At 43.9% G+C, this 25,496-nt stretch overlaps 1 protein-coding gene across 1 annotated transcript in view; it reads right to left on the bottom strand.

The window, feature by feature from the left end:
• Positions 1-25,496, bottom strand: part of LOC127912444 (kelch domain-containing protein 8B-like) — a 224,300-nt gene that overhangs the window by 59,739 nt on the left and 139,065 nt on the right. Inside the window, exon 4 of the mRNA XM_052481695.1 lies at positions 103-327. Coding sequence (XP_052337655.1) covers positions 103-327 — 225 coding nt within the window. The remainder of the gene's footprint in view (positions 1-102; positions 328-25,496) is intronic.

The raw sequence follows: 25,496 nt of genomic DNA, 5'->3' as shown, positions 1-25,496 counted from the left end.
ACTGACTGAATGAGAGTATTGATAGAGATACAAAACAACTTAACAATACTGGGTTTTATTTAGTTATGTGGGTAGAGCACCTGTAGCACTGAAGGGACTCACCCTGTTCTGGGTCGTACTCCTCCACCGTGCTGACGAAGTGAGGTCTGGAGTAGAAGTTATGGGGGCAGGGCTGCTGGAGCCCTCCTAGACTGAAGAAGCCCCGCTCGGTGGCAGCACAGCAGGCGAAGGCTCGGCGGCTGGGGATACAGGGGTAATGCGTCCAGCTCTTCACTTCCAGGTCAAAGGCCTCGAAGGCTGTGACAGGAAGCTTTCCCTGACGCCCACCTGCCAGGGAGGAGAGGTGAGGAAGGAGTGGAAGGAGAGGAGGGTGAGATGGTCAAAGGGAGTGGGCAGCAGGGCATGAGAGAGAGGGAATGACAGAGAGGGAGAGATGAAAGGTCAGAATGGGTGGGAGGGATGAGAGGAGATGTAGAGAGAGAGAGAAACAGTTAGAAAAAAATGAATAAGTGTTGGCACTCTAAAAATGAGGGGATCTTGGCGCTGAAAATGACCCGCAAAAAGGTTCTTCCAAGAACCCCATAGGAGGTGGGGTTCATTGAGGAACCTCCTTAGTTGGTGAAGGTTCTTGCAGGAACCTAACCGCCCATCTGAAACATTTGGATTTGAAAGGACAGCAGGTGCAGGCACTTAACTGAAAAATGTAAAGCTCTCAACTTAAGGTTTGTCCCTATTATGATCTAAATGGTTTTCTGATGAAACCATCTATCTATTCATATTTGTGTAAATCTTTCTAAAACAGAAAATGGACACAACTCAATGGAATCATTCAACAAAGAGGTAAGACTATGTACTGGAGGCTGTAATACTATGTTAAAGGCTGCCTGAACTGCACACTTTTTTGTCTGTCTGCAGGTATACAGACAAGGAGGCATACAACGTTATGTGAGTAGGTATTGGTATGTTATGGAGATCACATGAACCATCCTCCTCCTTTACCTCTTCAATGAAAACCCCACAGGCCTTTACATTATGGACCAGGTATGTGTATGAAAACCATTATCAAAACAGTTTTATTCAATCACCACAAAAACCAAGGTATGAATTCTGTCGTGTGCATCTTTGGTTAAACATCTGTGTAATTACTTACATTTTTTGGATTCACAGACATCACCCTCCCTACACCTCTGCTGAATATAAGAGGAAACCTGTTCGATCACCATGCACTGCTAAATCATTCTGGCTGTGGATACGGAGAACATCAACACATGAACATCAACAGGCCAGAGGATAAACCCATTGGACTTGGGGCTCTACTGGGAGTTTACCTCATATTGGGATTTTTTTATATGCTTTGCCACTAAAATCATAATAAACACGGACAACTAAACTATTGCTGTTATTGTTTTGAATATTCATAATAATAATAATGGGGGAGGGGTAATACAAATGAAGCCCTTAGGGCCTCCCGGGTGGCGCAGTGGTCTAAGGCACTGCATCGGGCTCTGTCGCAGCCGGCCGCGACCAGGAGGTCCATGGGGCAACGCACAATTGTCCTAACATCTTCCGGGTTAGGGAGGGTTTGGACGGTAGGGATATCCTTGTCTCATCGTGCAAATCAAATCAAATTGTATTTGTCATATACACATGGTTAGCAGATGTTAATGCGAGTGTAGCGAAATGTTTGTGCTTCTAGTTCCGACAATGCAGTAATAACCAACAAGTAATCTAACTAACAATTCCAAAACTACTGTCTTATACACACAAGTGTAAGGGGATAAAGAATATGTACATAAAGATATATGAATGAGTGATGGTACAGAGCGGCATAGGCAAGATACAGTAGATGGTATTGAGTGCAGTATATACATATGAGATGAGTATGTAAACAAAGTGACATAGTTAAAGTGGCTAGTGATACATGTATTACATAAAGATGCAGTAGATGATGTAGAGTACAGTATATACGTATACATATGAGATAAATAATGTAGGGTATGTAAACATTATATTAAGTAGCATTGTTTAAAGTGGCTAGTGATATATTTTACATCATTTCCCATCAATTCCCATTATTAAAGTGGCTGGAGTTGAGTCAGCAGCCACTCAATGTTAGTGGTGGCTGTTTAACAGTCTGATGGCCTTGAGATAGAAGCTGTTTTTCAGCCTCTCGGTCCCAGTTTTGATGCACCTGTACTGACCTCGCCTTCTGGGTGATAACGGGGTGATCAGGCAGTGGCTCAGGTGGTTGTTGTCCTTGATGATCTTTATGGCCTTCCTGTAACATCGGGTGGTGTAGGTGTCCTGGAGGCAGGTAGTTTGCCCCCGGTGATGCGTTGTGCAGACCTCACTACCCTCTGGAGAGCCTTACGGTTGTGGGCGGAGCAGTTGCTGTACCAGGCGGTGATACAGCCTGCCAGGATGCTCTCGATTGTGCATCTGTAGAAGTTTGTGAGTGCTTTTGGTGACAAGCCAAATTTCTTCAGCCTCCTGAGGTTGAAGAGGCGCTGCTGCGCCTTCTTCACGATGCTGTCCGTGTGGGTGGACCAATTCAGTTTGTCTGTGATGTGTATGCCGAGGAACTTAAAACTTGCTACCCTCTCCACTACTGTTCCATCGATGTGGATAGGGGGGTGTTCCCTCTGCTGTTTCCTGAAGTCCACAATCATATCCTTAGTTTTGTTGACGTTGAGTGTGAGGTTATTTTCCTGACACCACACTCCGAGGGCCCTCACCTCCTCCCTGTAGGCCGTCTCGTCGTTGTTGGTAATCAAGCCTACCACTGTTGTGTCGTCCGCACAAGCAACTCCTGTGGCAGGCCGGGCGCAGTGCGCGCTAACCAGGTCGCCAGGTGCATGGTGTTTCCCTTGACAAATTGGTGCGGCTGGCTTCCGGGTGAGGAAGCAGTGCGGCTTGGTTGGGTTGTGTTTCGGAGGACGCATGGCTTTCGACCTTCGTCTCTCCCGAGCCCGTACGGGAGTTATAGCGACAAGATAGTAATTACTAACAACTGGACACCACGAAATTGGTGAGAAAAAGCGGGGTTAAATAAAAACTATTTTTTTTAAATGGAACCCTTAAAGGTTCTTTGAGGATCCATTAAAATGGGTTCTTTGAAGAACTTAAAGGGAGGGGTTCCCCAACAGTTTCAATTTGAAGAACCCCGAAAGGAAACTCCAGGAACCTTTTCTTTTTAGAGCGTACTTAATGGATGGTTTGAAATGGTGTCCCCTTTATTAGCAATGCTGATTCCACATCTGTTAGGAGCAGCCAAATATCCTCGGGTGTGTTCTCAAATATAAGCTTGGCACATGGCCCAGTGAACATGCAGTACATCCAGCAATAAATATGTGTGTATTCTGTCTCGTTCCCTTGGTTTCTCCCTTTCCAACCTCTCTCTGGTCCTCTCTCTCTCTCTCTCTGTGAATAGAGCCCCAGGCTTTCTCTCCTCCAACTCTATCCAGCACACATGACAGCTACCCAGAGAGAGAGAGAGAGAGAGAGAGAGAGAGAGAGAGAGAGAGAGAGAGAGAGAGAGAGAGAGAGAGAGAGAGAGAGAGAGAGAGAGAGAGAGAGAGAGAGAGAGAGAGAGAGAGAGGAGAGAGAGAGAGAGAGAGAGAGAGAGAGAGAGAGAAAGAGACAGAGACAGAGACAGAGACAGAGAGAGAGAGAGAGGGAGAGAGAGAGAGAGAGACAGACAGACAGACAGACAGACAGACAGACAGACAGACAGACAGACAGACAGACAGACAGACAGACAGACAGACAGACAGACAGACAGACAGACAGACAGACAGAGAGAGAGAGAGAGAGAGAGAGAGAGAGAGAGAGAGAGAGAGAGAGAGAGAGAGATAGGGAGAGAGAGATAGGGAGAGAGTGATAGGGAGAGAGAGAGAGAGAGAGAGAGAGAGAGGGAGAGAGAGAGAGTGATAGGGAGAGAGTGATAGGGAGAGAGAGAGATAGGGAGGGAGAGTGAGTGAATATGTGTGTGTGTGTGTGTGTGTGTGTGTGTGTGTGTGTGTGTGTGTGTGTGTGTGTGTGTGTGTGTGTGCGTGCGTGCGTGCGTGCGTGCGTGTGTGTGTGCACCCACATGCACGTACATCCTTGCGTGTGAGAGTGTGTGAGTACTGTTGAGTATTACACTTGGAGCCTGGCTGACAGTGTGTATCGTAAAGATTATACAGCCTGCCAGTCTCTCTGCTGTTGGACCTGCAGCCAGTGGAAAAGGTCCCTATTGAAACTGGAATAAAGTTTCTCTCCATGTTTGAGTAGACAGTGTCTGCAGTGCAGCATGTCAGTGTCAGGTGTTTGATCAGCCCGGACATAGTGACAGTGATCCCACTGTGATCACACGCTGATTGCTGACACTGACACTCAGCCTGGTGTACTTCAGGTTATATTCATCAGGTTATATTCATGAACATCACCTGTCATGAGAGCCAAACATGGATAGAAACTTTCTTAAACTGTATTGAGAGAGAGAGAGAGAGAGAGAGAGAGAGAGAGAGAGAGAGAGAGAGAGAGAGAGAGAGAGAGAGAGAGAGAGAGAGAGAGAGAGAGAGAGAGAGAGAGAGAGAGAGAGAGAAGAGAGAGACAGAGACAGAGGCAGAGACAGAGACAGAGAGAGAGAGAGAGAGAGAGAGAGAGAGAGAGAGAGACAGACAGACAGACAGACAGACAGACAGACAGACAGACAGACAGACAGACAGACAGACAGACAGACAGACAGAGAGAGAGAGAGAGAGAGAGAGAGAGAGAGAGAGAGAGAGAGAGATAGGGAGAGAGAGAGAGATAGGGAGAGAGTGATAGGGAGAGAGAGAGATAGGGAGGGAGAGTGAGTGAATATGTGTGTGTGTGTGTTAGTTTGCGTGTGTGTGTGTGTGTGTGTGTGTGTGTGTGTGTGTGTGTGTGTGTGTGTGTGTGTGTGTGTGTGTGTGTGTGTGTGTGTGTGTGTGTGTGTGTGTGTGTGTGTGTGTGTGTGTGTGTGTGTGTGTGTGTGTGTGTGTGTGTGTGTGTGTGTGTGTGTGTGTGTGTGTGTGTGTGTGTGTGTGTGTGTGTGTGCACCCACATGCACGTACATCCTTGCGTGTGAGTACTGTTGAGTATTACACTTGGAGCCTGGCTGACAGTGTGTATCGTAAAGATTATACAGCCTGCCAGTCTCTCTGCTGTTGGACCTGCAGCCAGTGGAAAAGGTCCCTATTGAAACTGGAATAAAGTTTCTCTCCATGTTTGAGTAGACAGTGTCTGCAGTGCAGCATGTCAGTGTCAGGTGTTTGATCAGCCCGGACATAGTGACAGTGATCCCACTGTGATCACACGCTGATTGCTGACACTGACACTCAGCCTGGTGTACTTCAGGTTATATTCATCAGGTTATATTCATGAACATCACCTGTCATGAGAGCCAAACATGGATAGAAACTTTCTTAAACTGTATTGAGAGAGAGAGAGAGAGAGAGAGAGAGAGAGGGAGAGAGAGAGAGAGAGAGAGAGAGAGAGAGAGAGAGAGAGAGAGAGAGAGGGAGAGAGAGAGAGATAATATATAATAATAATATATGCCATTTAGCAGACGCTTTTATCCAAAGCGACTTACAGTCATGTGTGCATACATTCTACGTATGGGTGGTCCCGGGAATCGAACCCACTAACCTGGCGTTACAAGCGCCATGCTCTACCAACTGAGCTACAGAAGGACAGAAAGAGAGAGAGAAAGGCGTTTTGAAATTGAGCAGCGCTGCTGAAAAATGAGCTCCTATAAATATTGAAATGTACATGTTTTTTTAGAGTGAAATACATCGAAAAAAGCAAGACTGAATAGGAGAGAAAACGAGCAACAAACCAAGAAGATAGTCTTTTGAAAAAGTAACGATTTTTCATGAAATTGTACAGTAATCTCAGCTAGCTGAATTGTTTACCAGTTGCTAAGCAGTTGCTAGGGACTCTCCTGGAAGAAGCTAGCTAGCTAACAAAGAATAACAAAAATATCTAGTTAACAGAAGAAAAGAAAGACAAAATAAGGACAGAAGAAAAAGGACATCAATGTGAAACAGTCCTCTAAAGACAGAAGAGACAATAATATAAGAAACAACGCTTCTATTGCAACATTGTAGCCAACATCACCAGCGTTGCTATGGAAATTGTTTACCCTCCAGACATCCAAACAGAGAAAGCTAAGAAAAGTTTCAAAGGTTTGATGATGGCTCAGAACCATGAATACCTGTTTGCAGATCTTACCAGTTACAAAACAAGAACAAATGTAATTTTTAATACCAATCGAGGGAACATGTGGAAAAAGGTTATTTGCAACCATTTCCCTTTCTCAAAAAAGAGGGGCATCAGCCAAGGATGTCAGATCAGCATTTTTGAAGAAGCTGACCAGAGCAACACGAATCAAACAGTAAACTTATATAATAATGGAACTGTATTGATACAAGGCAATGACTCAAGCCTCCAGGCTTTTGAGAATATGTTTGCTACCCTAAAAGCAGACGATGAAATCATCTCAGAAACGGAGGAAAAAGTCAAGGAGGGAGATGGAGAAAAGCAGATCCCAACGGTCTCTGTGACCCAGCAGGACACACTCAGTGTCCCTCTACCTACCTCACCTGCAGCAGACAGAGCCAAGGACATGCCTACAACACCAAGAACACCTGCTATGCAACGTTTCCACAACAACCTCTCTCTAGTCGAAGCAGAGGTCATAGAACTCAGAGAGAACAAGCTTCAAGAGGAGGACACTGTCCAGAAACTAAAATAAGAGATTAAACAGTTGAGGGAGGAAAGCAGAGCATCTATTGCTAAATTAGAAAGCAGAATGGACAAATTGAGTCAGACAAATTATGACCTCTGTGGACCATCTGAGCACAACAAGAAAGGAGCTAGAACAAAGAGAGAGGTACATTGACACCCTCAACCAGCAGCGAGTCAATATGTCCTCTGCATCTAGAGAACATGTCCACAAGCTTGACATAACACAAGCAGAACCTGAGACCAGCATGACCTCCACCACACAGCCGGATGACACTGCACCAGCCTACCAGTCTGCTCCAGCCCAGGTCAGCCAACCAGCGTCCCAGTCTGCTCTAGCCCAGATCAGCCAACCAGCGTCCCAGTCTGCTCCAGCACAGTCTGCTTCAGCCCAGGTCAACCTACCAGCCTCGCAGTCTGCTCCAGCCCAGGTAAACCTACCAGCCTCTCAGTCTGCTCCAGCCCAGGTCAACCTACCAGCCTCTCAGTCTGCTTCAGCCCAGGTCAACCTACCAGCCTCTCAGTCTGCTTCAGCCCAGGTCAACCTACCAGCCTCACAGTCTGCTCCAGCCCAGGTCAACCTACCAGCCTCTCAGTCTGCTCCAGTCCAGGTCAGAATACCAGTCTCCCAGTCTGCTCCAGTCCAGGTCAGAACACCAGCCTCCCAGTCTGCTCCACCCAGACAATCACCCACAACTGCAATCCTTATTGAAAATAGGAAGTTCTTAGTCCAGGAAAGATGATTCCCTAGACACCAGATGTATAAGTTCTGGTTTCCTACAACTGACAGTGCAATGCAGCTACTCATTCAGACCAGGATTGACACCCCTGACAACATCATCATCCACACTGGCACAAATGACCTTCATGCCAAAGGTGAATATGTATCTGGGGCAGTGAGAAGAGTGGCAGAACGGGCACAGGCTATGTTCCCAACAACCAATATAGTTGTGTCCACCCTCCTACCAAGAAAAGACTTCCCAGGAAAGTTGATCGACAAAATAAACAACACAGCTCTACTAGACCTGGCCCATCACAACACAGCACGACTAGACCTGTTCCATCACAACACAGCTCTACTAGACCTGTTCCATCACAGCACAGATTTACCAGACCAGACCCACCTCAGGACAGCTCTACTAGACCTGTTCCATCACAACACAGCTCTACTGGACCTTGCCCATCACAACACAGCTCTACTAGACCTGTTCCATCACAGCACAGATTTACCAGACCAGACCCGCCTCAGGACAGCTCTACTAGACCTGTTCCATCACAACACAGCTCTACTGGACCTTGCCCATCACAACACAGCTCTACTAGACCTGTTCCATCACAACACAGCTCTACTGGACCTTGCCCATCACAACACAGCTCTACTAGACCTGTTCCATCACAACACAGCTCTACTAGACCTGTTCCATCACAACACAGCTCTACTGGACCTTGCCCATCACAACACAGCTCTACTAGACCTGTTCCATCACAACACAGCTCTGCTAGACCTGTTCCATCACAACACAGCTCTACTGGACCTGGCCCATCACAACACAGCTCTACTAGACCTGTTCCATCACAACACAGCTCTACTAGACCTGTTCCATCACAACACAGCTCTACTAGACCTGGCCCATCACAACACAGCTCTACTCGACCTGGCCCATCACAACACAGCTCTACTAGACCTTGCCCATCACAACACAGCTCTACTAGACCTGTTCCATCACAACACAGCTCTACTAGACCTGTTCCATCACAACACAGCTCTACTAGACCTGGTCCATCACAACACAGCTCTACTAGACCTGGCCAATCACAACACAGCTCTACTAGACCTGTTCCATCACAACACAGATTTACCAGACCAGACCCGCCTCAGAACAGCTCTACTAGACCTGTTCCATCACAACACAGCTCTACTGGAACTTGCCCATCACAACACAGCTCTACTAGACGTGTTCCATCACAACACAGCTCTACTCGACCTGTTCCATCACAACACAGCTCTACTAGACCTGTTCCATCACAACACAGCTCTACTAGACCTGTTCCATCACAACACAGCTCTACGAGACCTGTTCCATCACAACACAGCTCTACTAGACCTATTCCATCACAACACAGTTCTACTAGACCTGGCCCATCACAACACAGCACTACTAGACCTGTTCCATCACAACACAGCTCTACTAGACCTGTTCCATCACAACACAGCTCTACTGGACCTGGCCCATCACAACACAGCTCTACTAGACCTGGCCCATCACAACACAGCACGACTAGACCTGCTCCATCACAACACAGCTCTACTAGACCTGTTCCATCACAACACAGCTCTACTAGACCTGGCCCATCACAACAGAGCACTACTAGACCTGTCCATCATATATATATTATATTAACACAGCTCTACTAGACCTGTTCCATCACAACACAGCTCTACTAGACCTGGCCCATCACAACACAGCTCTACTAGACCTGTTCCATCACAACACAGCTCTACTAGACCTGGCCCATCAATACACAGCACGACTAGACCTGTTCCATCACAACACAGCTCTACTAGACCTGTTCCATCACAACACAGCTCTACTAGACCTGTTCCATCACAACACAGCTCTACTGGACCTTGCCCATCACAACACAGCTCTACTAGACCTGTTCCATCACAACACAGCTCTGCTAGACCTGTTCCATCACAACACAGCTCTATTAGACCTGGCCCATCACAACACAGCTCTACTGGACCTGGCCCATCACAACACAGCTCTACTAGACCTGTTCCATCACAACACAGCTCTACTAGACCTGTTCCATTAAAACACAGCTCTACTAGACCTGGCCCATCACAACACAGCTCTACTCGACCTGGCCCATCACAACACAGCACGACTAGACCTGTTCCATCACAACACAGCTCTACTAGACCTGTTCCATCACAACACAGCTCTACTGGACCTTGCCCATCACAACACAGCTCTACTAGACCTGTTCCATCACAACACAGCTCTACTAGACCTGTTCCATCACAACACAGCTCTACTAGACCTGGTCCATCACAACACAGCTCTACTAGACCTGGCCAATCACAACACAGCTCTACTAGACCTGTTCCATCACAACACAGATTTACCAGACCAGACCCGCCTCAGAACAGCTCTACTAGACCTGTTCCATCACAACACAGCTCTACTGGAACTTGCCCATCACAACACAGCTCTACTAGACGTGTTCCATCACAACACAGCTCTACTAGACCTGTTCCATCACAACACAGCTCTACTAGACCTATTCCATCACAACACAGTTCTACTAGATCTGGCCCATCACAACACAGCACGACTAGACCTGTTCCATCACAACACAGCTCTACTAGACCTGTTCCATCACAACACAGCTCTACTGGACCTGGCCCATCACAACACAGCTCTACTAGACCTGGCCCATCACAACACAGCACGACTAGACCTGTTCCATCACAACACAGCTCTACTAGACCTGTTCCATTACAACACAGCTCTACTGGACCTTGCCCATCACAACACAGCTCTACTAGACCTGTTCCATCACAACACAGCTCTACGAGACCTGTTCCATCACAACACAGCTCGACTGGACCTGTTCCATCACAACACAGCTCTACTAGACCTTGCCCATCACAACACAGCTCTACTGGACCTTGCCCATCACAACACAGCTCTACTAGACCTGTTCCATCACAACACAGCTCTACTAGACCTGGCCCATCACAACACAGCACGACTAGACCTGTTCCATCACAACACAGCTCTACTAGACCTGTTCCATTACAACACAGATTTACCAGACCAGACCCGCCTCAGGACAGCACCACTAGACCTGGCCCATCACAACACAGCACGACTAGACCTGTTCCATCACAACACAGCTCTACTAGACCTGGCCCATCACAACACAGCACGACTAGATCTGTTCCATCACAACACAGCTCTACGAGACCCGGCCCATCACAACACAGCTCTACTAGACCTGTTCCATCACAACACAGCTCTACTAGACCTGTTCCATCACAACACAGCTCTACTAGACCTGTTCCATCACAACACAGCTCTAATGGACCTTGCCCATCACAACACAGCTCTACTAGACCTGTTCCATCACAACACAGCTCTACTAGACCTGTTCCATCACAACACAGCTCTACTAGACCTGTTCCATCACAACACAGCTCTACTAGACCTGTTCCATCACAACACAGCTCTACTGGACCTGGCCCATCACAACACAGCTCTACTAGACCTGGCCCATCACAACACAGCACGACTAGACCTGTTCCATCACAACACAGCTCTACTAGACCTGTTCCATCACAACACAGCTCTACTGGACCTGGCCCATCACAACACAGCTCTACTAGACCTGTTCCATCACAACACAGCTCTACGAGACCTGTTCCATCACAACACAGCTCGACTGGACCTTGCCCATCACAACACAGCTCTACTAGACCTTGCCCATCACAACACAGCTCTACTGGACCTTGCCCATCACAACACAGCTCTACTAGACCTGTTCCATCACAACACAGCTCTACTAGACCTGGCCCATCACAACACAGCAGGACTAGACCTGTTCCATCACAACACAGCTCTACTAGACCTGTTCCATCACAACACAGATTTACCAGACCAGACCCGCCTCAGGACAGCACCACTAGACCTGGCCCATCACAACACAGCACGACTAGACCTGTTCCATCACAACACAGCTCTACTAGACCTGGCCCATCACAACACAGCACGACTAGACCTGTTCCATCACAACACAGCTCTACTAGACCCGGCCCATCACAACACAGCTCTACTAGACCTGTTCCATCACAACACAGCTCTACTAGACCTGTTCCATCACAACACAGCTCTACTAGACCTGTTCCATCACAACACAGCTCTAATGGACCTTGCCCATCACAACACAGCTCTACTAGACCTGTTCCATCACAACACAGCTCTACTAGACCTGGCCCATCACAACAGAGCACGACTAGACCTGTTCCATCACAACACAGCTCTACTAGACCTGTTCCATCACAACACAGCTCTACTAGACCTGTTCCATCACAACACAGCTCTACTAGACCTGGCCCATCACAACACAGCACGACTAGACCTGTTCCATCACAACACAGCTCTACTAGACCTGGCCCATCAATACACAGCACGACTAGACCTGTTCCATCACAACACAGCTCTACTAGACCTGTTCCATCACAACACAGCTCTACTAGACCTGTTCCATCACAACACAGCTCTACTAGACCTGTTCCATCACAACACAGCTCTGCTAGACCTGTTCCATCACAGCACAGATTTACCAGACCAGACCCACCTCAGAACAGCTCTACTAGACCTGTTCCATCACAACACAGCTCTACTGGAACTTGCCCATCACAACACAGCTCTACTAGACGTGTTCCATCACAACACAGCTCTACTCGACCTGTTCCATCACAACACAGCTCTGCTAGACCTGTTCCATCACAACACAGCTCTACTAGACCTGGCCCATCACAACACAGTTCTACTGGACCTGGCCCATCACAACACAGTTCTACTGGACCTGGCCCATCACAACACAGCTCTACTAGACCTGTTCCATCACAACACAGCTCTACTGGACCTGTTCCATCACAACACAGCTCTACTAGACCTGGCCCATCACAACACAGCATGACTCGACCTGGCCCATCACAACACAGCTCTACTAGACCTGACCCATCACAGCACAGTTCTACTAGACCTGTTCCATCACAACACAGCTCTACTAGACCTGTTCCATCACAACACAGCTCTACTAGACCTGTTCCATCACAACACAGCTCTACTAGACCTGTTCCATCACAACACAGCTCTACTAGACCTGTTCCATCACAACACAGCTCTACTAGACCTGGCCCATCACAACACAGCACGACTAGACCTGTTCCATCACAACACAGCTCTACTAGAACTGACCCATCACAGCACAGATTTACCAGACCAGACCCGCCTCAGGACAGCTCTACTAGACCTGTTCCATCACAACACAGCTCTACTGGACCTTGCCCATCACAACACAGCTCTACTAGACCTGTTCCACACAACACAGCTCTACTAGACCTGGCCCATCACAACACAGCACGACTAGACCTGTTCCATCACAACACAGCTCTACTGGACCTTGCCCATCACAACACAGCTCTACTAGACCTGTTCCATCACAACACAGCTCTACTGGACCTGTTCCATCACAACACAGCTCTACTGGACCTGTTCCATCACAACACAGCTCTACTAGACCTGGCCCATCACAACACAGCACGACTCGACCTGGCCCATCACAACACAGCTCTATTGGACCTTGCCCATCACAACACAGCTCTACTAGACCTGTTCCATCACAACACAGCTCTACTGGACCTGTTCCATGACAACACAGCTCTACTAGACCTGGCCCATCACAACACAGCATGACTCGACCTGGCCCATCACAACACAGCTCTACTCGACCTGTCCCATCACAACACAGCTCTACTAGACCTGTTCCATCACAACACAGCTCTACTAGACCTGTTCCATCACAACACAGCTCTACTAGACCTGTTCCATCACAACACAGCTCTACGAGACCTGTTCCATCACAACACAGCTCTACTAGACCTGTTCCATCACAACACAGCTCTACTAGACCTGGCCCATCACAACACAGCACTACTAGACCTGTTCCATCACAACACAGCTCTACTAGACCTGTTCCATCACAACACAGCTCTACTAGACCTGTTCCATCACAACACAGCTCTACTAGACCTGGCCCATCACAACACAGCTCTACTGGACCTGGCCCATCACAACACAGCTCTACTGGACCTGGCCCATCACAACACAGCTCTACTAGACCTGTTCCATCACAACACAGCTCTACTAGACCTGTTCCATCACAACACAGCTCTACTAGACCTGTTCCATCACAACACAGCTCTACTAGACCTGTTCCATCACAACACAGCTCTACTAGACCTGTTCCATCACAACACAGCTCTACTAGACCTGGCCCATCACAACACAGCACGACTAGACCTGTTCCATCACAACACAGCTCTACTAGAACTGACCCATCACAGCACAGATTTACCAGACCAGACCCGCCTCAGGACAGCTCTACTAGACCTGTTCCATCACAACACAGCTCTACTGGACCTTGCCCATCACAACACAGCTCTACTAGACCTGTTCCACCACAACACAGCTCTACTAGACCTGGCCCATCACAACACAGCACGACTAGACCTGTTCCATCACAACACAGCTCTACTGGACCTTGCCCATCACAACACAGCTCTACTAGACCTGTTCCATCACAACACAGCTCTACTGGACCTGTTCCATCACAACACAGCTCTACTGGACCTGTTCCATCACAACACAGCTCTACTAGACCTGGCCCATCACAACACAGCACGACTCGACCTGGCCCATCACAACACAGCTCTATTGGACCTTGCCCATCACAACACAGCTCTACTCGACCTGTTCCATCACAACACAGCTCTGCTAGACCTGTTCCATCACAACACAGCTCTATTAGACCTGGCCCATCACAACACAGTTCTACTGGACCTGGCCCATCACAACACAGTTCTACTGGACCTGGCCCATCACAACACAGCTCTACTAGACCTGTTCCATCACAACACAGCTCTACTAGACCTGTTCCATCACAACACAGCTCTACTAGACCTGTTCCATCACAACACAGCTCTACGAGACCTGTTCCATCACAACACAGCTCTACTAGACCTATTCCATCACAACACAGTTCTACTAGATCTGGCCCATCACAACACAGCACGACTAGACCTGTTCCATCACAACACAGCTCTACTAGAACTGACCCATCACAGCACAGATTTACCAGACCAGACCCGCCTCAGGACAGCTCTACTAGACCTGTTCCATCACAACACAGCTCTACTGGACCTTGCCCATCACAACACAGCTCTACTAGACCTGTTCCACCACAACACAGCTCTACTAGACCTGGCCCATCACAACACAGCACGACTAGACCTGTTCCATCACAACACAGCTCTACTAGACCTGTTCCATCACAACACTGCTCTACTGGACCTTGCCCATCACAACACAGCTCTGCTAGACCTGGCCCATCACAACACAGCTCTACTAGACCTGGCCCATCACAACACAGCTCTACTATCACAACACAGCTCTACTGGACCAGGCCCATCACAACACAGCTCTACTCGACCTGACCCATCACAAAACAGCTCTACTAGACCTGGCCCATCACAACACAGCTCTACTAGACCTGGCCCATCACAACACAGCTCTACTGGACCTGGCCCATCACAACACAGCACGACTAGACCTGTTCCATCACAACACAGCTCTACTAGAACTGACCCATCACAGCACATATTTACCAGACCAGACCCGCCTCAGGACCTAGATAAACCTAGATGACCAGTCTATGTACAATACAGCAATGTACATTTACATGAAGTGGTTTGTAAGGATGGTATATTAATACTGCACAAAAAAAAGTTTGCCCATAACTTTGCACTTTTTGATGTAAATGTTTGAGGACATGGTTTTGTTCTTTCTGAATTCCATTAGAATGACATCACAGAGAAAGGAACAGGGTTTTGTTCTTTCTGAATTCCATTAGAATGACATCACAGAGAAAGAAACAGGGTTTTGTTCTTTCTGAATCCCATTAGAATGACATCACAGAGAAAGGAACAGGGTTTTGTTCTTTCTGGATTCCATTAGAATGACATCACAGAGAAAGGAACAGGGTTTTGTTCTTTCTACATTCCATTAGAATGACATCACAGAGAAAGGAACAGGGTTTTGTTCTTTATACATTTCATTAGAATGACATCACAGAGAAAGGAACAGGGTTTCGTTCTTTCTGGATTCCATTAGAATGACATCACAGAGAAAGGGACAGGGTTTTGTTCTTTCTACATTCCATTAGAATGACATCACAGAGAAAGGAACAGGGTTTTGTTCTTTCTGGATTCCATTAGAATGACATCACAGAGAAAGGGACAGGGTTTTGTTCTTTCTACATTCCATTAGAATGACATCACAGAGAAAGGAACAGGGTTTTGTTATTTCTGGATTCCATTAGAATGACATCACAGAGAAAGAGACAGGGTTTGGTTCTTTCTGGATTCCATTAGAATGACATCACAGAGAAAGGAACAGGGTTACGTTCTTTCTGGATTCCATTAGAATGACCTCACAGAGAAAGGGACAGGGTTTTGTTCTTTCTACATTCCATTAGAATGACATCACAGAGAAAGGAACAGGGTTTTGTTCTTTCTACATTCCAATGACATCACAGAGAAAGGGACAGGGTTTTGTTCTTTCTACATTCCATTAGAATGACATCACAGAGAAAAGAACAGGGTTTTGTTCTTTCTACATTCCATTAGAATGACATCACAGAGAAAGGGACAGGGTTTTGTTCTTTCTACATTCCATTAGAATGACATCACAGAGAAAGGAACAGGGTTTTGTTTTCTTTCTGGATCCCATTAGAATGACATCACAGAGAAAGAGACTGGGTTTGGTTCTTTCTGGATTCCATTACAATGACATCACAGAGAAAGGAACAGGGTTTTGTTCTTTCTGGATTCCATTAGAATGACATCACAGAGAAAGGAACAGGGTTTTGTTCTTTCTGAATTCCATTAGAATGACATCACAGAGAAAGGAACAGGGTTTTGTTCTTTCTGGATTCCATTAGAATGACATCACAGAGAAAGGGACAGGGTTTTGTTCTTTCTGAATTCCATTAGAATGACATCACAGAGAAAGGAACAGAGTTGTGTTCTTCTGGATTCCATTAGAATGACATCACAGAGAAAGGAACAGGGTTTTGTTCTTTCTGAATTCCATTAGAATGACATCACAGAGAAAGGAACAGGGTTTTGTTCTTTCTACATTCCATTAGAATGACATCACAGAGAAAAGAACAGGGTTTTGTTCTTTCTACATTCCATTAGAATGACATCACAGAGAAAGGAACAGGGTTTTGTTCTTTCTACATTCCAATGACATCACAGAGAAAGGAACAGGGTTTTGTTCTTTCTACATTCCATTAGAATGACATCACAGAGAAAAGAACAGGGTTTTGTTCTTTCTACATTCCATTAGAATGACATCACAGAGAAAGGGACAGGGTTTTGTTCTTTCTACATTCCATTAGAATGACATCACAGAGAAAAGAACAGGGTTTTGTTCTTTCTGAATTCCATTAGAATGACATCACAGAGAAAGAGACAGGGTTTGGTTCTTTCTGGATTCCATTACAATGACATCACAGAGAAAGGAACAGGGTTTTGTTCTTTCTGGATTCCATTAGAATGACATCACAGAGAAAGGAACAGGGTTTTGTTCTTTCTGAATTCCATTAGAATGACATCACAGAGAAAGGGACAGGGTTTTGTTCTTTCTGGATTCCATGAGAATGACATCACAGAGAAAGGGACAGGGTTTTGTTCTTTCTGGATTCCATTAGAATGACATCACAGAGAAAGGGACAGGGTTTTCTTCTTTCTACATTCCATTAGAATGACATCACAGAGAAAGGAACAGGGTTTTGTTCTTTCTGGATTCCATTAGAATGACATCACAGAGAAAGGAACAGGGTTTTGTTCTTTCTGGATTCCATTAGAATTACATCACAGAGAAAGGGACCCTGGTTTTGTTCTTTCTGGATTCCATTAGAATGACATCACAGAGAAAGGGACAGGGTTTTGTTCTTTCTGAATTCCATTAGAATGACATCACAGAGAAAGGGACAGGGTTTTGTTCTTTCTGGATTCCATTAGAATGACATCACAGAGAAAGGGACAGGGTTTTGTTCTTTCTGAATTCCATTAGAATGACATCACAGAGAAAGGAACAGGGTTTTGTTCTTTCTACATTCCATTAGAATGACATCACAGAGAAAGGGACAGGGAGTTGTTCTTTCTGAATTCCATTAGAATGACATCACAGAGAAAGGGACAGGGTTTTGTTCTTTCTGGATTCCATTAGAATGACATCACAGAGAAAGGGACAGGGTTTTGTTCTTTCTGAAGTCCATTAGAATGACATCACAGAGAAAGAGACAGGGTTTTGTTCTTTCTGAAGTCCATTAGAATGACATCACAGAGAAAGAGACAGGGTTTTGTTCTTTCTGAATTCCATTAGAATGACATCACAGAGAAAGAGACAGGGTTTTGTTCTTTCTGAATTCCATTAGAATGACATCACAGAGAAAGGGACAGGGTTTTGTTCTTTCTGAATTCCATTAGAATGACATCACAGAGAAAGGAACAGGGTTTTGTTCTTTCTGGATTCCATTAGAATGACATCACAGAGAAAGGGACAGGGTTTTGTTCTTTCTGGATTCCATTAGAATGACATCACAGAGAAAGGAACAGGGTTTTGTTCTTTCTGAATTCCATTAGAATGACATCACAGAGAAAGGAACAGGGTTTTGTTCTTTCTGAATTCCATTAGAATGACATCACAGAGAAAGGGACAGGGTTTTGTTCTTTCTGAATTCCATTAGAATGACATCACAGAGAAAGGAACAGGGTTTTGTTCTTTCTGGATTCCATTAGAATGACATCACAGAGAAAGGGACAGGGTTTTGTTCTTTCTGGATTCCATTAGAATGACATCACAGAGAAAGGAACAGGGTTTTGTTCTTTCTACATTCCATTAGAATGACATCACAGAGAAAGAACAGGGTTTTGTTCTTTATGAATTCCATTAAAATGACATCACAGAGAAAAGAACAGGGTTTTGTTCTTTCTGAATTCCATTAGAATGACATCACAGAGAAAGGAACAGGGTTTTGTTCTTTCTGAATTCCATTAGAATGACATCACAGAGAAAGGGACAGGGTTTTGTTCTTTCTGAATTCCATTAGAATGACATCACAGAGAAAGGAACAGGGTTTTGTTCTTTCTGGATTCCATTAGAATGACATCACAGAGAAAGGGACAGGGTTTTGTTCTTTCTGGATTCCATTAGAATGACATCACAGAGAAAGGAACAGGGTTTTGTTCTTTCTGGATTCCATTAGAATGACATCACAGAGAAAGGGACAGGGTTTTGTTCTTTCTGGATTCCATTAGAATGACATCACAGAGAAAGGAACAGGGATTTGTTCTTTCTGGATTCCATGAGAATGACATCACAGAGAAAGGAACAGGGTTTTGTTCTTTCTGGATTCCATTAGAATGACATCACAGAGAAAGAGACAGGGTTTTGTTCTTTCTACATTCCATTAGAATGACATCACAGAGAAAGGAACAGGGTTTTGTTCTTTCTGGATTCCATTAGAATGACATCACAGAGAAAGGAACAGGGTTTTGTTCTTTCTGGATTCCATTAGAATTACATCACAGAGAAAGGGACCCTGGTTTTGTTCTTTCTGGATTCCATTAGAATGACATCACAGAGAAAGGGACAGGGTTTTGTTCTTTCTGGATTCCATTAGAATGACATCACAGAGAAAGGAACAGGGTTTTGTTCTTTCTGGATTCCATTAGAATTACATCACAGAGAAAGGGACCCTGGTTTTGTTCTTTCTGGATTCCATTAGAATGACATCACAGAGAAAGGGACAGGGTTTTGTTCTTTCTGAATTCCATTAGAATGACATCACAGAGAAAGGGACAGGGTTTTGTTCTTTCTGGATTCCATTAGAATGACATCACAGAGAAAGGGACAGGGTTTTGTTCTTTCTGAATTCCATTAGAATGACATCACAGAGAAAGGAACAGGGTTTTGTTCTTTCTACATTCCATTAGAATGACATCACAGAGAAAGGGACAGGGAGTTGTTCTTTCTGAATTCCATTAGAATGACATCACAGAGAAAGGGACAGGGTTTTGTTCTTTCTGAATTCCATTAGAATGACATCACAGAGAAAGGGACAGGGTTTTGTTCTTTCTGAATTCCATTAGAATGACATCACAGAGAAAGGGACAGGGTTTTGTTCTTTCTGAATTCCATTAGAATGACATCACAGAGAAAGGGACAGGGTTTTGTTCTTTCTGAATTCCATTAGAATGACATCACAGAGAAAGGGACAGGGTTTTGTTCTTTCTGAATTCCATTAGAATGACATCACAGAGAAAGGGACAGGGTTTTGTTCTTTCTGAATTCCATTAGAATGACATCACAGAGAAAGGAACAGGGTTTTGTTCTTTCTGGATTCCATTAGAATGACATCACAGAGAAAGGGACAGGGTTTTGTTCTTTCTGGATTCCATTAGAATGACATCACAGAGAAAGGAACAGGGTTTTGTTCTTTCTGAATTCCATTAGAATGACATCACAGAGAAAGGAACAGGGTTTTGTTCTTTCTGAATTCCATTAGAATGACATCACAGAGAAAGGGACAGGGTTTTGTTCTTTCTGAATTCCATTAGAATGACATCACAGAGAAAGGGACAGGGTTTTGTTCTTTCTACATTCTATTAGAATGACATCACAGAGAAAAGAACAGGGTTTTGTTCTTTCTGAATTCCATTAGAATGACATCACAGAGAAAAGAACAGGGTTTTGTTCTTTCTGGATTCCATTAGAATGACCTCACAGAGAAAAGAACAGGGTTTTGTTCTTTATGAATTCCATTAGAATGACATCACAGAGAAAAGAACAGGGTTTTGTTCTTTCTGAATTCCATTAGAATGACATCACAGAGAAAAGAACAGGGTTTTGTTCTTTCTGAATTCCATTAGAATGACATCACAGAGAAAAGAACAGGGTTTTGTTCTTTCTGGATTCCATTAGAATGACATCACAGAGAAAGGAACAGGGTTTTGTTCTTTATGAATTCCATTAGAATGACATCACAGAGAAAGGGACAGGGTTTTGTTCTTTCTGGATTCCATTAGAATGACATCACAGAGAAAGGAACAGGGTTTTGTTCTTTCTGGATTCCATTAGAATGACATCACAGAGAAAGGGACAGGGTTTTGTTCTTTCTGGATTCCATTAGAATGACATCACAGAGAAAGGAACAGGGATTTGTTCTTTCTGGATTCCATGAGAATGACATCACAGAGAAAGGAACAGGGTTTTGTTCTTTCTGGATTCCATTAGAATGACATCACAGAGAAAGAGACAGGGTTTTGTTCTTTCTACATTCCATTAGAATGACATCACAGAGAAAGGAACAGGGTTTTGTTCTTTCTGGATTCCATTAGAATGACATCACAGAGAAAGGAACAGGGTTTTGTTCTTTCTGGATTCCATTAGAATTACATCACAGAGAAAGGGACCCTGGTTTTGTTCTTTCTGGATTCCATTAGAATGACATCACAGAGAAAGGGACAGGGTTTTGTTCTTTCTGAATTCCATTAGAATGACATCACAGAGAAAGGGACAGGGTTTTGTTCTTTCTGGATTCCATTAGAATGACATCACAGAGAAAGGGACAGGGTTTTGTTCTTTCTGAATTCCATTAGAATGACATCACAGAGAAAGGAACAGGGTTTTGTTCTTTCTACATTCCATTAGAATGACATCACAGAGAAAGGGACAGGGATTTGTTCTTTCTGAATTCCATTAGAATGACATCACAGAGAAAGGGACAGGGTTTTGTTCTTTCTGAATTCCATTAGAATGACATCACAGAGAAAGGGACAGGGTTTTGTTCTTTCTGAATTCCATTAGAATGACATCACAGAGAAAGGGACAGGGTTTTGTTCTTTCTGAATTCCATTTGAATGACATCACAGAGAAAGGGACAGGGTTTTGTTCTTTCTGAATTCCATTAGAATGACATCACAGAGAAAGGAACAGGGTTTTGTTCTTTCTGAATTCCATTAGAATGACATCACAGAGAAAGGGACAGGGTTTTGTTCTTTCTGAATTCCATTAGAATGACATCACAGAGAAAGGAACAGGGTTTTGTTCTTTCTGGATTCCATTAGAATGACATCACAGAGAAAGGGACAGGGTTTTGTTCTTTCTGGATTCCATTAGAATGACATCACAGAGAAAGGAACAGGGTTTTGTTCTTTCTGAATTCCATTAGAATGACATCACAGAGAAAGGAACAGGGTTTTGTTCTTTCTGAATTCCATTAGAATGACATCACAGAGAAAGGGACAGGGTTTTGTTCTTTCTGAATTCCATTAGAATGACATCACAGAGAAAGGAACAGGGTTTTGTTCTTTCTGGATTCCATTAGAATGACATCACAGAGAAAGGGACAGGGTTTTGTTCTTTCTGGATTCCATTAGAATGACATCACAGAGAAAGGAACAGGGTTTTGTTCTTTCTACATTCCATTAGAATGACATCACAGAGAAAAGAACAGGGTTTTGTTCTTTATGAATTCCATTAAAATGACATCACAGAGAAAAGAACAGGGTTTTGTTCTTTCTGAATTCCATTAGAATGACATCACAGAGAAAGGAACAGGGTTTTGTTCTTTCTGAATTCCATTAGAATGACATCACAGAGAAAGGGACAGGGTTTTGTTCTTTCTGAATTCCATTAGAATGACATCACAGAGAAAGGAACAGGGTTTTGTTCTTTCTGGATTCCATTAGAATGACATCACAGAGAAAGGGACAGGGTTTTGTTCTTTCTGGATTCCATTAGAATGACATCACAGAGAAAGGAACAGGGTTTTGTTCTTTCTACATTCCATTAGAATGACATCACAGAGAAAAGAACAGGGTTTTGTTCTTTATGAATTCCATTAGAATGACATCACAGAGAAAAGAACAGGGTTTTGTTCTTTATGAATTCCATTAGAATGACATCACAGAGAAAGGGACAGGGTTTTGTTCTTTCTGGATTCCATTAGAATGACATCACAGAGAAAGGAACAGGGTTTTGTTCTTTCTGGATTCCATTAGAATGACATCACAGAGAAAGGGACAGGGTTTGTTCTTTCTGGATTCCATTAGAATGACATCACAGAGAAAGGAACAGGGATTTGTTCTTTCTGGATTCCATTAGAATGACATCACAGAGAAAGGAACAGGGTTTTGTTCTTTCTGGATTCCATTAGAATGACATCACAGAGAAAGGGACAGGGTTTTGTTCTTTCTGAATTCCATTTGAATGACATCACAGAGAAAGGGACAGGGTTTTGTTCTTTCTGAATTCCATTAGAATGACATCACAGAGAAAGGAACAGGGTTTGTTCTTTCTGAATTCCATTAGAATGACATCACAGAGAAAGGGACAGGGTTTTGTTCTTTCTGAATTCCATTAGAATGACATCACAGAGAAAGGAACAGGGTTTTGTTCTTTCTGGATTCCATTAGAATGACATCACAGAGAAAGGGACAGGGTTTTGTTCTTTCTGGATTCCATTAGAATGACATCACAGAGAAAGGAACAGGGTTTTGTTCTTTCTGAATTCCATTAGAATGACATCACAGAGAAAGGAACAGGGTTTTGTTCTTTCTGAATTCCATTAGTATGACATCACAGAGAAAGGGACAGGGTTTTGTTCTTTCTGAATTCCATTAGAATGACATCACAGAGAAAGGAACATGGTTTTGTTCTTTCTGGATTCCATTAGAATGACATCACAGAGAAAGGGACAGGGTTTTGTTCTTTCTACATTCCATTAGAATGACATCACAGAGAAAAGAACAGGGTTTTGTTCTTTCTGAATTCCATTAGAATGACATCACAGAGAAAAGAACAGGGTTTTGTTCTTTCTGAATTCCATTAGAATGACATCACAGAGAAAAGAACAGGGTTTTGTTCTTTCTGAATTCCATTAGAATGACATCACAGAGAAAAGAACAGGGTTTTGTTCTTTCTGAATTCCATTAGAATGACATCACAGAGAAAGGGACAGGGTTTTGTTCTTTCTGAATTCCATTAGAATGACATCACAGAGAAAGGGACAGGGTTTTGTTCTTTCTGAATTCCATTAGAATGACATCACAGAGAAAGGAACATGGTTTTGTTCTTTCTGGATTCCATTAGAATGACATCACAGAGAAAGGGACAGGGTTTTGTTCTTTCTGGATTCCATTAGAATGACATCACAGAGAAAGGAACAGGGTTTTGTTCTTTCTACATTCCATTAGAATGACATCACAGAGAAAAGAACAGGGTTTTGTTCTTTATGAATTCCATTAGAATGACATCACAGAGAAAAGAACAGGGTTTTGTTCTTTCTGAATTCCATTAGAATGACATCACAGAGAAAAGAACAGGGTTTTGTTCTTTCTGAATTCCATTAGAATGACATCACAGAGAAAGGGACAGGGTTTTGTTCTTTCTGAATTCCATTAGAATGACATCACAGAGAAAGGAACAGGGTTTTGTTCTTTCTGGATTCCATTAGAATGACATCACAGAGAAAGGGACAGGGTTTTGTTCTTTCTGGATTCCATTAGAATGACATCACAGAGAAAGGAACAGGGTTTTGTTCTTTCTACATTCCATTAGAATGACATCACAGAGAAAAGAACAGGGTTTTGTTCTTTATGAATTCCATTAGAATGACATCACAGAGAAAAGAACAGGGTTTTGTTCTTTATGAATTCCATTAGAATGACATCACAGAGAAAGGGACAGGGTTTTGTTCTTTCTGGATTCCATTAGAATGACATCACAGAGAAAGGAACAGGGTTTTGTTCTTTCTGGATTCCATTAGAATGACATCACAGAGAAAGGGACAGGGTTTTGTTCTTTCTGGATTCCATTAGAATGACATCACAGAGAAAGGAACAGGGATTTGTTCTTTCTGGATTCCATTAGAATGACATCACAGAGAAAGGAACAGGGTTTTGTTCTTTCTGGATTCCATTAGAATGACATCACAGAGAAAGAGAAAGGGTTTTGTTCTTTCTACATTCCATTAGAATGACATCACAGAGAAAGGAACAGGGTTTTGTTCTTTCTGGATTCCATTAGAATGACATCACAGAGAAAGGAACAGGGTTTTGTTCTTTATGAATTCCATTAGAATGACATCACAGAGAAAGGAACAGGGTTTTGTTCTTTATGAATTCCATTAGAATGACATCACAGAGAAAGGAACAGGGTTTTGTTCTTTATGAATTCCATTAGAATGACATCACAGAGAAAGGAACAGGGTTTTGTTCTTTATGAATTCCATTAGAATGACATCACAGAGAAAAGAACAGGGTTTTGTTCTTTATGAATTCCATTAGAATGACATCACAGAGAAAGGAACAGGGTTTTGTTCTTTATGAATTCCATTAGAATGACATCACAGAGAAAGGGACAGGGTTTTGTTCTTTCTACATTCCATTAGAATGACATCACAGAGAAAGGGACAGGGTTTTGTTCTTTCTGAATTCCATTAGAATGACATCACAGAGAAAGGAACAGGGTTTTGTTCTTTCTACATTCCATTAGAATGACATCACAGAGAAAGGGACAGGGAGTTGTTCTTTCTGAATTCCATTAGAATGACATCACAGAGAAAGGGACAGGGTTTTGTTCTTTCTGAATTCCATTAGAATGACATCACAGAGAAAGAGACAGGGTTTTGTTCTTTCTGAATTCCATTAGAATGACATCACAGAGAAAGAGACAGGGTTTTGTTCTTTCTGGATTCCATTAGAATGAAATCACAGAGAAAGGGACAGGGTTTTGTTCTTTCTGGATTCCATTAGAATGACATCACAGAGAAAGGGACAGGGTTTTGTTCTTTCTGAAGTCCATTAGAATGACATCACA

Source organism: Oncorhynchus keta, chromosome 27 (assembly GCF_023373465.1).
Source record: "Oncorhynchus keta strain PuntledgeMale-10-30-2019 chromosome 27, Oket_V2, whole genome shotgun sequence".
In the NCBI taxonomy this organism is placed as follows: Eukaryota; Metazoa; Chordata; class Actinopteri; order Salmoniformes; family Salmonidae; genus Oncorhynchus; species Oncorhynchus keta.
The sequence above is the reverse complement of the archived record's forward strand: the minus strand, read 5'-3'. Positions and strand labels throughout refer to the sequence as shown.